The 14,577-nt window shown below is 36.5% G+C and overlaps 2 protein-coding genes across 2 annotated transcripts; both read right to left on the bottom strand.

Annotated features, from left to right (window-relative positions):
- Positions 1-8,002: 8,002 nt before the first annotated feature.
- Positions 8,003-8,789, bottom strand: LOC148917081 (B3 domain-containing protein Os04g0386900-like). The gene is made up of 2 exons (XM_089051472.1): positions 8,664-8,789; positions 8,003-8,305 (listed from the first exon to the last, which is right to left on the bottom strand). The coding sequence occupies exons 1-2, from the start codon at positions 8,787-8,789 to the stop codon at positions 8,003-8,005; spliced, it is 429 nt and encodes a 142-aa protein (XP_088907598.1).
- Positions 8,790-10,054: 1,265 nt separating this feature from the next.
- On the bottom strand, positions 10,055-12,000 carry LOC103331338 (Nucleotide/sugar transporter family protein). Its single transcript, XM_008233954.2, has one exon. It carries the CDS (start codon positions 11,735-11,737, stop codon positions 10,397-10,399), a length of 1,341 nt encoding a protein of 446 aa, XP_008232176.2. The 5' UTR covers positions 11,738-12,000; the 3' UTR covers positions 10,055-10,396.
- Positions 12,001-14,577: the final 2,577 nt, after the last annotated feature.

The raw sequence follows: 14,577 nt of genomic DNA, 5'->3' as shown, positions 1-14,577 counted from the left end.
ACCTCTCAAATTTGCCTTTAAATTAGAGACTACATTGTATTTTGTTTCTTCCTTCCTCAAATGTGACTTAAACTGTGACTGGGAGTAGGTTTAGGTGGCTACTCTGTTTAGACAAATTCACTGCTTATTTGTTCGTTTAATTATGATAATCATGTTATGAATTGCTTGCTGACAGTAAGTAAAAGTGTTTGACTAATTATAAATCAAATGGAAGCCATAGCCTTGTTATAAGTCAATTCCGAAATGGAGTGATATGGTAGATTTCTGTGGAAAGGATTGGGCCACTGGCGAAGGGCCTGAACATCCAGATGACTTAAATGATGTGAAGAGTGTTGAAGGAGATAGTATGAGTGTAAGTGCAACTGAGGAAATTGGGGATGATTGATACTCCAAAGAGAAAGACAGCTTCTTCTACATCTAATATTTCTTCAAACCCGAAGCTAAAGGCTGAAGATGTCATTTGCTGGTGCAGTTGCAGAAATGGCTGTTTCTATTAAACAATTCATGACAAAATCTGATGCAAAAAAAAGCAACTCTTGAGGAAGTCTATGATGCGGTAACTACAATTCTAGATTTATATGAAAATCAATGTTGGGATGTGATTGAGTTGCTAGCAAATGATAGGACAAAACTTCACTTGTTGAAGAATATTCCACTTAAAAAGAAGAAGACTTTTATAATAAAGTTCATGAAGAAAGATTAGAAAACTAATTTCAAACCAGATTTAGTTCCAATTATGTATTATTAATTATACTTTTTTAATTTCAAAATGACTATGTAATTTGATGATACGTAGGCAAAAAAAAAACATAATAATATTATGTTTACAAGAAATTACCCAATCAAATCCCACCAACAAAATATTTAGCCAAACAACTGACTTTATAAATCCCATCATTTTGGGAGTCCCCTCATTTCGAAATGTCATCACTTTGAGATCCCTCACTTCAAAATCCCGTCATTTCAAATTCATCTTAACACAACCTAAGAGTACACAAAAAGAGAACATGGGTCTCTAATGCCAATAAACCTAAACAAAAGACTGTTAAAAATGTTTTATGTGAGAGATAATGTGAAATAAATAATTAAAACAAAACCCTTATCATGCGTAAAGCCATGCATATACATAATTGGTGAAAAATGGAAACTTATTTTCTTTTTGCTGGAAATAGTTTACATATTTCAGGAAAAGTATTATAATATGCAACAAAGGAACCTGGTATATACATGGTTGGAGTAGTACTGCCACTTCATTTATCTCAATACACGTGACATGTCAAGTCTTGATTGGTCCATAAAATAATTTACACAAATAATTCGAAAACTAAACTTGGGTTACAAGCAATTTATCCATAAATGAGTTATGGCATGACCACTCCACTATAAATACACCAAAAACTTGATCACAATACTCACAATCATTCCTTGCTCCATCACTCTACAACAATTCAGCGTTTCACTTGCACATAATTCCCTAATTAAGAAAAACAAGTATGGCTTCTATTATCAAGTTTCAGTGGGCTACAAGATGGGGTTACATAGGTTGAGCCACGGCAGAGGGGTCATTTGTCGTCTTCTAGGTATGCTTTCTATTCCATCACTCGAGTGTGAATCTTGGGCAGCACCAGCCTACCTGAACTTGCCCCTTGCCACAATCACTTCCAATGGCAGTGTGTCTGTTAGGAGTAGTGGGGGCAGGACAGGGCATTGGTTCTTTGTTAATTAGTGGCCACAAATACGACTTTCGGTGCAGCCCACCACATCTAATCACACCACACAATACACATTTGTTTTTACGTTTTTACCACCCTTAGTCCTTTAGCAAATTAGTTTTCCAAAGGTGAATTGGTTAGTGGATAATTTTACTACTGTACTATTGGGTTACATAAGTCCGGCTGCGACGAAGGGGTCATTCATCGTCCACTAGGTAAGCTTTCCATGTCATTATTACTCGGGCATGAGTGTTGGGTGGGACCAAACTAGGTTGGCTCGCCCCTTGCCACATCCACTTCTACCGTCTTATTTTTTAAAATCTACATCTTCATTCCCATCCCCATCTCCGTCCGTCCATATCCCCATTCCTAGCTGCGGAGTGCCCTCATCTCACACAAAATAAGTTTGTTGAGTCTACGACCAGCTGGGAACTTCTTCATTTTAAATTTGAGTATCCCCGGCCCAATTAGGGACCATGCTTCTCATCATTGGATAAACAATACTCAATATTAGGTGAGACCAACATTTTGGTTGGGCATAAATTATTGATCTTTAATTGCTTCCAATATCTCAAGTATTTTGTGGAAAGAATATCTGATCTATTAACATTGGTATAGAAATGATTTATGCGTACATATTTAAGATTGCTATAAAAATAATTATATACATGTTCACACATGTGCAACCACACATATAAAGGTTTTTGTCACATGTAATAAATGATAACAACTATCATGCAATTTTATCTCCTCTACAACTTAAGGCATGAAATATAAATGTCATAAATTATAATAGGGAAGGGGCTTTCACATATACACACTAACAATGTGTTATGGGGTTCAAATCTAAGACTATTGGTTCACAAGTAAATACCATTTTTTACTGGGCTAGAGGCAAAGAGCCTTTCCACTGGGCAAGAAGAAAACGGCTTTAACTTAGTTGTTATGTGTTTTTTTAAAATAATAAATGTCATAAATTTGTTTAAACTTCTATTTTTTTATTTATAAAAAACTTCAATTAACTTATAAAATGGTCAATAACATAACTTAGCTATATACAGACTATTTTTCGTTTTTGTGTCGGGAATAACATAATAGCTAAAAATAAAGAATAAATGAAAAATAAATATAAAGATTAACTACATAAAAGTATCTGAATTTTGAGGGTCATTTCAGATTAGTACATGACCTAAAATCTTGCAAAAGGGTATCTGAAGTTAAATTTGGTTAATTTCTTGACCCATTCAACATAAAGGTAAAAATGTAATTTTCCTCCTTAATGCACGTATAATATGCATATGTACTATTTCAAAAAACAAATCTTGTATGTTGCATGCTTTTAAAAAAGAGATATTTAGTGATATACTCATTCTTAGCACTAATATTATAGATAAACCTTACACCATTGAATTTTTATAAACAAACCCAAAAAATAACAGCTGACCTTATTGAATTTAATATTGATTATTAAATTACTTTAATGCCCTATTGAGTGTTTTTGGTATTTTTATGAGATTTTGGGGTTGGGCTTGTTTAAAAAAATTTATGGTAGTTTTATAATTTATAAGAAGTTAAAGCCTCTTTGTTATGTTGTAAATGAGCTTTGGGTGTGTTTATAAAGTCAATTTCATAGGGTATTTTTATAATTTGGACCTCTATATTGGGTATAATAGTGAATCTCCCTTTAAAAAAATATGAACGAATTTGTATATAATGTACGATTTGAGTACTATGCATGTACTCATACATATTTCAAACATTTTACAATAATACACTTATTTTCGCCAATTTTATATGGAATTTCACATATTATTACAATAATACACTTTTTTATTGTATATTTTAAAGAAATTTATCAAATAATAAACTTACATATTATTTTCTTTAAAAAAAAAACTTACAAGTTTTATACGTATTACAACTGTTTCGTATTTTAGTAATCATATAAAAGTAAAATGAAATGATTACATATGACATCATCCCTCATCGTGCGGATAAAGCGGTGGACAAAACAATTGGAGTTCTTAAATTACAGAAAAACTTGTTACGGGACTAAATTGACAATATGCAAATAATATAGGGGGTAAAACTGCTAGAAAAACTTTTTTTTTTTTTTTTGTATTTTTGTATTTTATAAATATGGTTAACTTGGTCCTCAAGGTTGCTCCGAGTACATCATTTCGGTCAGGCGGATAGAACCTTTTAGCTGCACTCTTGGGATCGTCTTTCCCCGAGCATGTTCTTTGCATTCTTGGGTTGCGCTTCTCTTTTCAGGATGGGGAGGCTGAGGCTGAGTCACAACCACTCATACATTATTTTCACAAATAAGACAATAGTATTTTTCAAACATTTTACAATAATACACTTATTGTTTGCCAATTTTATCTGGAATTTCACGTATTTTAGAAAAAATTACTACAAATTACAAAAAACATAATAAATAAATTTAGATTTTTATCAAATGATCAAATTTTTTACCGTATATTTTAAAGAAAGTAACCGAATAATAAACTTAGATATTATACGTATTATACCCGTTTCGTATTTAACTAATCTTACAAAGGTAAAATGAAATTACTACATATAAGATCATCAGTCGTATAAAGCGATTTTTTGTTGTTGTTGGAGTATAAAGCGACATGAACTTTTTTTAAACTAAAATATGGTTACCTGGTAAATTGGACGAGTGATGGTGGTGTATTCTAAACCATTGGATGTTAAAAATGATAATAGTCTCTCTTTTTTTTCTAGGGTATTAGGGGTTTTCAAGTGTTTCACTTTCCCTTTATATGCATAGCAACAAGTCTTGATTATGTGTAGCAAGATTAGCCTAGCAACTAAGTCTTGATTATGCGTAGCAAGATTAGGCTTGCAACCAAGTCTTGATTATGCGTTTACTCTTGCATTTCTTCTTCTTGGGCGAAGGATGAGTTTCAGAGGTACTTCTTTATCCCAGTAAACCATTAGTGGACATAGCTCACGACGACAATCCTCGAAAGCGTTGCGTCTAGCATTCTTCTCTTCTTGGGCGAAGGATGAGTTTCAGGGGTACTTCTTTATCCCAGTAAACCAGTGGTGGCCATAGCTCATTATGGCAGTCCTCGAAGGCGTTGCGTCCAACATTCTTCTCTTCTCAGATGGGGAGGTGAAGGCGTAGTCACAAAGGTAAGTTCTCGATATCGATACCTGAGTATTGAGCGGGCCCCTGGTACCTAAACTCCCCGCCGCCACATTCACTGCCCATGCCACATTTTGTGGCGGTGGAGTCGACATCTCTGGCCTTGGCTCAAGACCAGGGGTGCCCTCTACTGAGGATGCCACTAGGACTCAATGTCAGATGCTCAATATTGCATCCAGATCTGAGTGTGTGACGAAGGAACTGTGCCGTATGCTCAGTATTAGGGGGAAAGTGGATAGTTCTTGAGCATTGTTTTTCTATGTTTGGCACTGGCATATGAGTTTTTATGTGTTTCTTGCTTCTTTTTTGTGTTGTTATGAGTTTTTATGTTTTGATATTTCTATTCCTGGTTGGTTGGACATAGTTAGTTTGTTTTTTTTATAAATTTATTTCTTAAGGTCTCTGACAACATTACAAAAATTTCATTAAACACTTGGAATCAACAAGTTAAGTTACATTCACTAGCTAGAACTACTTTGGTCATGGGCTTGTGAATCCAAAGAACAAAGTGTGAGGAGTACGTATTTTCAGTTTAGTCAGGGTACCTACTTAGAGTTCTTTTCAGTCTTGTAAAAGACTACATAGATTGACCAATGGAGTAAACCCTTCCAAAACTTGTAAAATGATAGACTCTAGATTGACCACTAATGTTACGTTTTAAGGAGGGTTTATGTATATAGATGACTGCATGTAGGGGACATGTGAAGCTGCCATGAAGGTGTGGGTACACACTTAATCTCTAATGGAGAGGGCTACCATCCTAATGGTGTGAAAGCTACCTATACAAAATTAGTGTACACAATAAATTAGGAGAAGGCTACTTTCTAGGGTTGAGTGAAAGCTAATGTTGAGGTAGGTAGGTGTATATGCTTCACTTCTAACAGAGATGGCTACCACCCTAATAGAGTGAAAGCTACCACATTAACGGCTTCCTATATTATGAAGCTAGTACACCATTTTAGAAAACATGGAGAGGGCTACCCATTAGGGACTGTGTGAAAGCTACTATTAGAGTAAGTGCGCACTTAACTTCCAATGGAGAGGGCTACCGCCCTTATAGTGTGAAAGCCGCTATACAAACATCCTTTTAGAAAAGTAAAAAAGGAAAAAAGACAAACTTTGTATTGGGACTTCAAGTGTAGAGGCTTGAATAGGACTAAATAGGACTTGAGTGTACTTAACTTACTGGGAATGCATCCCCTCTCACAATTTTCATTGACTGAAACAAGCCCTATACCATAGTAGTTACAGTTATGACTTATAGCTTGTTGATTTCATGACTTATATTATACTTATATTATTTATATGTTGTCATTTATGGAATCACATTTAAGTTTGGTTCATCATTTAAATATGAAACTTGCAGTGAAGATGTGTTGTTAATATATTTGGATTGGAGAATTACTTTTATGGGAAAGAAGAGATTCAATCGCGAATTTAAATTGATTTTATTGCACTAACCCTCTAATGATTTCCAAGTCTTAGAGTGGATAATGGGCAGAGGGGTAAATGTAAACCTATTAATTTGGTTTATTTCCTTGTAGATATATGCAGGTGAAATGGGTGCAGATCATCAGGCTCGTGAGGAAACTTATTAAATTGGACACTGAAATGTATATTTTGTTTGGCTCCTTTGTTTATTTGGATTTGTATGGATCAAGGTATGGTGAAATGATTGTCAGTTAAATCTCTGTCTTTTATATAGAGTGGAGTTTGGACATGATTTTGCATTTCTAATGCTATTGGGATGCTTAAAAAGAATTTATTTAGGTATGAAGATACTGGAATTATTATATTATAAAATAAAAAAAAGAAACCGTAGCAACCTAAAAAACTCTCCCAACTCCCAGTGCCGTTTCATCTCTTTGGGGGTAGGAGGCCTTGTCCCCTCCTCCTTCCCTACCATCCCTGGTTTGCTTCTCTCTCGAGGTTCCTCTCGATGCATTTGGGTACCTCCATTTTGCTGTGTCCGAATCTCTCTCCTTGTGAGGAGATGGTGATGTGCCTGAGCTTTAATGCTCGTTTATGGGGCTTTATGCCTTCTTTTCGGTTTACTTCCCCAGATCTCCCCATTCCAATCCTTTCACCCTGTTCCTTGGCTGCCCTCCGATCGGTTCTTTCTTTCCTCCTTTAGGTGTACTGGTGTTTATGGCTCTGGTGGAGATGGAGATTCTCGGGCTGACCTTTACTCAGACCCCCTTTCTCCCCACTCGATCTGGTTCCATCTATTAGCTACTGCAGCGATCTAGCAAAGCGAGAAATCGCTTACAAAGTGGAATTTGTGTAGAGCTACGGCATTGCTACGGCTCAACTGCTTGCACCACCTCTTTCCAGTCTCATGGTCCTGTTTCCCTTGCCTTGGGGCTGCTATGATTGTGGTTGGCATATGGTGGCTGATTTGTGGTGGATTTATGTTTCATTTGAGTTTGATGTTGTTTTGCTTACTGGGTTCTTTTGCTGCTTTTAATCCAGTTTGCTTTGTCATTTTGAAGTTTGTTTGTCTGATGATATCATCATCTGGGACAGTCTCTTTGTTCATGTCTGCCTGATATTGCAGATTAGTTTAGTTTCTCTAGCTTCCTTACTAGGTTGCTCTGTTTGTTGTTACTGTGCCCTCCCCTTTTTGGGTGGGGTTTTGAAATGAAGTTCATCTTCTGACCAAAATATATACATATATATATATATATATTCAAACCTCAAGAATTGTTAAACTAACACATTTGTGAAGAAATTAGGGACTTGAGTTCTGCATATTGGACTGGATGACATATATCCTGCATATTATTGTACTCTGCCATATCAAACTCAGGTTATTTGATGCATTTTGAGCAGCATGTAAGTTGAATGGTAAGAAATTATTAAAGAGGATTGTTAGAAAGTACGCTACTAAATTACGTTTTTAAAGGTATTTGAACAATAATAGATACTCATGTTACTAAAGTATCATGTCAAATGACACCATAATCCTAGACTGGAACATATGGACTCAAAATCATACAACTATCCTTAATAGCCTATGCTAGAGTTTCACCAAATTCAAATCATATTAGCTCTTGAAAGTAATCTCATTCGGAAAATTGACAACATCTATTAAAAGACAATACGACATATACTATTCAAGAACAATTGGTGCATCTACATTATCACCATTGAGCTTGTTTAGAAATTCAAATGGGATGTCACCTAAGAGAATTTGGACTCTGAATACTAGCCTAGTACTAGTGCACTTCAGTTGTTCAAACACACATGCATCTCCAACCTTCAAATTGTTGTCAATGGCAAACAGTCTCCAGTTATCAAGCCTTTTACAACTAGATGATCCATGATATATCATCTCCCAGTTCTTGCCCTGAAATGCGAGAACCGTAGGGATTGAATAGGAAGGTAGTGTTGCACTAAATTTTCCTGGGACCGCCTGCTCTAACAAATGATTATTTCAACGAATTAGACTAATTAAAGTGAAGAAATTGATAATCCCAAATTAGAGAATTAGCAATGCACAACATTATTGCCTACAATTGCAAAGAAAAAGAAAGTTTCAGCAGTAGCTAGATTATTTTTCACTTGAACAAGCCAACCCTTTATTTAAAACTAAGAAGTATATGCAAATTGCCCATACATTACGCTCATCCAACAAATTGTTACTTCATTCCAATTTGATTATGTGATAAAATTGGCAACTATGATCATGTAGACTGGCACCAATAGTTAAGAAATTGACATAGGAGAAAGTCTCACCACCATTTAAACATGTGAAATTAGGGGATAATTACCAGTTGGTACATGAGTTTGATAGTTGTTTTCGTGAGAACCACATCAAAAAAGGGTTTCCCAGAAAGTGGCCAAAATTCATCCCCTTCTAGTTCAATCATGGGATTTGATGTGGGTAGGTCTCCCATTTCATCAACTGGAAATTAACAAAGAAATTATATGCAAAAACAATCATAATACTGATGAAAAGATACTCAAAAGTACAAACAAAACACAAAAAACATCTTATGATGAAAAAGAGATCATGAATTTTAAAGGTAATGGAAAGTTGCAAAGAATTTCACAGAACTTCGGAATTATATGCACTTGTAGATAATAAAAACTTATTACACAATGAAACCTATCCATGAAAGTTTGTCAATAGACATAAACAGTAAACCCATCTGTTGGGCAGGCCTTATGACATGAAGAATTTAGGCATTTCTTATGAAATCCACAGCTCTTGGGCATATTCACAACAATGCCTAAAGCCAAGAAATTTGAAACCCATTTGGAAAAAAGCTCAGCTCGGTTTAAGAACTGTGCTAATTTATTTTTGGTAAGACTGTACGTTCATATATTCCTATTTTATATATGTATTTCCTAAAATTTGAAATAACATAGTCTAATTTTCCCGCCAATTCTTTCTGGCAATTTTGCTTCCTTTTTGCTGAGAAGTCTTTGTTTCTTTCTTTATTGACCTGTGTTGTTAATTTGCATATTTGTAACGGCTGGTCTGACAAACTACTCCCATGGGGATTATGATATCTATAGTTCTATAATATAAAATTGTGTTCTTTGATCATTACCAATTTCTAATTTTTCACTCTTCTTGTTTATTTTGTTTTTGGCACAAGTGATATTGGAAAGGTCGAATTCGAACACAGGACTTCCAGTGCAGGAAAAACTGCTCTTAACTATTTGAGCTACATGTCCCTTGCTTCCACTCTTCTTGTTTAATTCATCAAAAAATTCCAATAGTGCCACGTCTACGACGACCTTTCCCCAAGTTTAAGAAAAATCTGGATTTATGAATGGTGAGGGTCATTAAAGATGTGGCACACTCTTACCTGTTGAAATTTTAGTATATGAAGTATATAAAAAAAAAATCTGATAGAGTACCCAAATCCGTATATCAGGAAATAACAAGCACGCAAAAAGAGCAGGTTACTGGTGGGCTAATACAGTTGTTGACAATTTAGCTAATTTGGGTCATTATTATGATCACTCTTGTATTTAGTTTCGTAATTTTCCTGCCATTGTTCTTTCTAAGTTAAAATTTGACTTGTACCATAGAGAATTCTCTTCATAGTAAAGCAAGACAACATGCATTTCGAGTATTTTCAATTGCATTTAGTGAAAAAGATCAAACTGAATTGATAAAAAAAAATAAAATTGAACTTGAAACTCAATATAAAAAAATGACCTTCTCCATACGTATAACCAAACAGAACTTTACACTTAGCTTCTTAGGTATGTAGGCACAAACAAACACAAAACCTAAACAATTCAGACAAAACTTAGCAAGCAACAAGCATATAACAAGTGAAGTAGGGTGAAGAAAGGCCTAATCAATCCTAGTGAAATTTACCATTAATACACAGAGAAATGAAGATAAAAATCAAAGAGAAGATATCATGAAATAAAACCTTGGACATTACTAAAACTTGTTAGCTGTGGAATAAACCAGAGCAAATCACAAATTTTACCAGATCAAAGAATAATACACTTGAAGCAGACCAAGTAAAAACTATGTTCAATTCTTCTTTTCACCGCCCTTTTGCTTTTTAGATGCTGTTGCCTGTGAATACAGGAAAGTCCCAAATATCGCAAGGGCGGATCCAAGTGCATTAAGAGGTCTAACTGGATTTCTGAACACCAACACAGTAGATACAATTACCACCACTCTCTTCATTGTGTTTCCAACTGAAAATGTCAAGGGGCTAATTTCATCAAGAGCCTGATAAGATGACTGGTTATAGAGATGGTAAAACACTCCAGATAACAACACCCATATATAAAATGTGGATGGTTTTCCTACAGTTGCAATAGCTTTGTGATACCCTTGAACCCATTGAGACCCTTCAACAAAAATAGCAACAGGAAACAGATAGAGGAGTGAAAGTATAGTGATCCAACCATACAAATTCAACCCATCTACCTCCTTGAAGTTCTGTAAACTGCGTTTTGAGTAAATATTCCTCAACACAAACCCAACATTGCTAATCAACGCACCCCACAGGCCTTGGAAATTGAATGACACCTCGGTAATTGCAGCTAGAGAACAACCCAAGACAATAGGGAGGATTGAAAGCCAGACCTGTAAAGGATACGAATCGCCTACGAACGACGAAAAGACAACCGAGAAAACAGGCTCTGAAGATTTGATTACATGGGTGAAAGAAACAGCCACCTTAGAGAATGAGACACATGCTGAGATGTGGCCTATTGTGTGGAACAATGCAGGTCCAAGGAGTGCAACTATGAATGGTTTTGATATTTTGGGGCATGGTTGGAGCTTCAAAGACCAGAGAGCCAACATCCAAACAGACCCAGCAAAGAGCTGAAAAGAAGCAAGAAGCCATGGAAATGGGAAAATATTTAATATCTTCTTGTTGTAAATGTTAAAGACAATGTTCTGGAAGTACCAGAGCCCAAAAATAAGTGCAAGCTGGGCGGTTGTGGCCTTGGGCTTTGAAACTGCAGCTTCACTTTCTCCTCGTTCTGGATTGGCTTCAGATGCAGCTTTGGGGAATTGGGATCTGGGTTTGGAAGAAAACCCAGATGGGAATCCACAGGTTTTGTTCAATTGACTGATCTTTGAGCCCCAATCTTGGACATGAGATATGGGTTTTGAAGAAATTCCAATTGGGTGGCCATAAATTCTGCTAAAGCTTGAGACTTTGGTGGATGCTTCAAGTTTGGGAGAGGTGGGTTTGTGCAGCAGAGGAGATGAGGTGTGTAAGGTTCTCTGGATTTGGATTCGGTTGAGAAGATTCGGATTGAGAAGTGAAGAGGAGGCATTAATGGGGTGTTGATGTCTGGATTGGGAGAAAATGACAGTGGAAGAAGGACAACTTAGATTCAAGGTAAGCATTTGTTGTTGTAGCTATTGGTTGGGGAGAGAGAGACAGAGATTCTGCAATAAAAAAACCAACAAGCTCTGGAGATTGAGGACGAGATTTTTCACTGGTTTAAAGTGCCCTTTTCGTCCCTTTCAGCTTCAGGTACTTGCTTAGACATTCTAATGTTCTTGCTTAAACCCCCGAACCTTTACCCGAACCACTCAAGCCAAAACGTAAAGCTGCGGCTACAATACAAAGCCACTCCCTTTTCTTTATCTTTAGCTGGAAATCAACCCCTTCAATTGGCCGAGTTTGGCTCCCTGACCAATTAATGAATTATGAAAATGTCAAATAATTAAAATTTGTATATACAATATTATTAACTGGGAATTTTTTTTTTTTTTGGATTGACTAGCGGATTCGAATTTAAAATATCTATGCAATATTGAGAAGAGTTATTTACACTAACACCTTTATGAGATTTTTGGTGTTTACACAAAACCCTTTTAGGTTTCAAAAATTACACAAAAACATGTTAAGGTTTTGTAGGAGCCTTTTTCTTCAGGCAGCCACAAATGGGCTGGGTTGCCGTAAAGAGCAAAATGGATTAAATTACCCCATGTGTCTGAGTTCGGAGATCAAGCCCCAAAAATGCTTCGAAAAGATAGAGATGCCTTAAGAAACACCTTGGTTACTTTCACCAACAAAAATAACAATAGTTTACAGATAGATTTTTTAGCTTGCCATGAGAGGCTTGTGGCATGGGAGCAAAATTGTCATGAGTTTAGCACTGAAGAGAAAGCTATGCGTTCCTGGGGGGAAAAGGATGAATAGAACACGAATTTGCTAGGTTTTGTAGGTGAGAGAGGAAGTTCGCTCTCTGGATGTGGTTGGTTTTAGTTAGTGATGAAGTAGTGGGTGTGCTGGGTAGTTTTCGACAGCTCGACGAAAACTCTGTCAAACTTTGGAAAATTTTACCAAAAGGGAAAATGGGGAGAGATGGAAAGATGAGGCTCGAAATTGCAGAGTTTCAGGGATGAGAGATGAAGCTTGCTCTCTGGATGTGTCTTGAGATGATAGGTAGGAAATGCCTCTTTTTATAGGCGCTGGAAGCTACTATTCTCCAAGAAATCCTAATGGTTTTTATCCAATTTGGCCAAGTCTTTCCCTTCCATTCTCCTCTTCTCCCTTGACTTTTCCCATCTTGGTGAAATTTTCTCTACCCATTTGCATAAAATCAGGGATTTTTGGGAGCTCAATGCCCTTTTCCGTAGCTGTTTCAGTGGGGAACTCCTATTCCCAGCCATCTCCTTCCTTTCTTTCCTTATTTATTCCATGGCTAGGTCTGATGAGGGAAAGAAATGGGTATGCACGTTTTGTTCAAGTATCCCTTGGTTTTTCTAATGGCTTACGTTGGGATTCGTTCCCCCCATGTGCTGGAGATTTGCAGATATTTTCTTGGGTTGCTTGGGCCTTCTAAGACAATAAGTTGGTTTACCAAGTAAATGGGTTAACTTCATCAATTGTTGGGCTATTTTGGTTGAAATGATAGGCTACTTTCTCTTCTATGCTCACCCACATGTTTGGGCCTAACAAATGGGCTTGAGTTCTGGGGCTCCCAAGCAACTCGAGGACTTCCATTTCTCGGCCCATCAATAGGCCTCACGACAATTCATTACCATCCATACGACAATCCACTCAAGCAAGACTTGGGCATTTGAGTGGCTTGGGCCCACTTAAGCTTGTAACGTGGCGTGTTGCTTATTTGCTTGATGTGGCATGTGTGCAAGCCAAGCGCATATGACAAACTTTCGCGTGCCCAAATCGGGTTTCTTCTCGGTAAGGTATCGCATTGGACCGATAATTTATTTGGGCCGAACCATGAATTTTTTGGGCCTCAACATGTTTCAAATTGTTTTCACACCCATTTTGATTGATTGTTTATTCAAAAATTGATGATTTCACATAAAAAGAACTTGTGCAAATGACAAAATTAACCTTAATAAGTGTATGTGCAAGCTAATCTCAAAGACTAACTTTGTCATTTGGAGAAAAATTTCATATAAAATCATCAATCTTTGGATGGAAAATCAACGAAAAATGGTTTTGTGAAAACAATTTAAAACCTCAAGGGGTGTTCATGTAATTTTTGAAATCTTAGAGGGGTTTTGTGCTCATCAATTGTAGACCTGGCAATATTGCACACGATTTGCTAACATGACATGATTTCACATGAAAATATCAGTATTTGGGTTGGCCTTATCGGGTCGGGTTAATGACTAGTGAACTCGTTAAGCACCCGTTATCTTAACGGGTCATTTCAGTATAATTCGTAAATTACCCGTTAACCCGTTAAGAGCAGGGGTATTTTTGTAAATTTACATTACAAAATAAAATCCCTAGCTAACCTATCTATCTATTCTTTGCGTCTTCTCCCATCTTCTGCCTCCTCCTCACTAACTAACTTAAACAAACCCAAATCACTTTCTCACTCTCAAGTTACGTTCTAAACAATGTTTTGAAAGGCGAGACGTAGATGCAAGGCGTTTTAGTCTTTTAGGCATAATAATCAATCCCAAAACATAAAATATTTATTCATACCAAAAGGAGAGAATTCTTGAAATTGATGGGGATTATTGGGTAAGGGTAGAAATTAGGGTTGTACTATTATATATATATATATGTTGAGGCCCAAAAATCCAAGGGGCTAAACCCAAATTAATCTTTGGCCCAACACAGGTGATTGAATGCAAAATAGGCTCAATCGGGACAAAAGAGAATTTGTAAGAGCCGCCAACACAAGCTACAAGCCACGAATCATGCCAAGCAAGCACGTGCATAAGGGGCCAAGAGCATGCCGACATTACAAAAT

This window comes from Prunus mume, linkage group LG5 (genome assembly GCF_029339155.1).
Source record: "Prunus mume cultivar Tortuosa linkage group LG5, ASM2933915v1, whole genome shotgun sequence".
In the NCBI taxonomy this organism is placed as follows: domain Eukaryota; kingdom Viridiplantae; phylum Streptophyta; class Magnoliopsida; order Rosales; family Rosaceae; genus Prunus; species Prunus mume.
The sequence above is the reverse complement of the archived record's forward strand: the minus strand, read 5'-3'. Positions and strand labels throughout refer to the sequence as shown.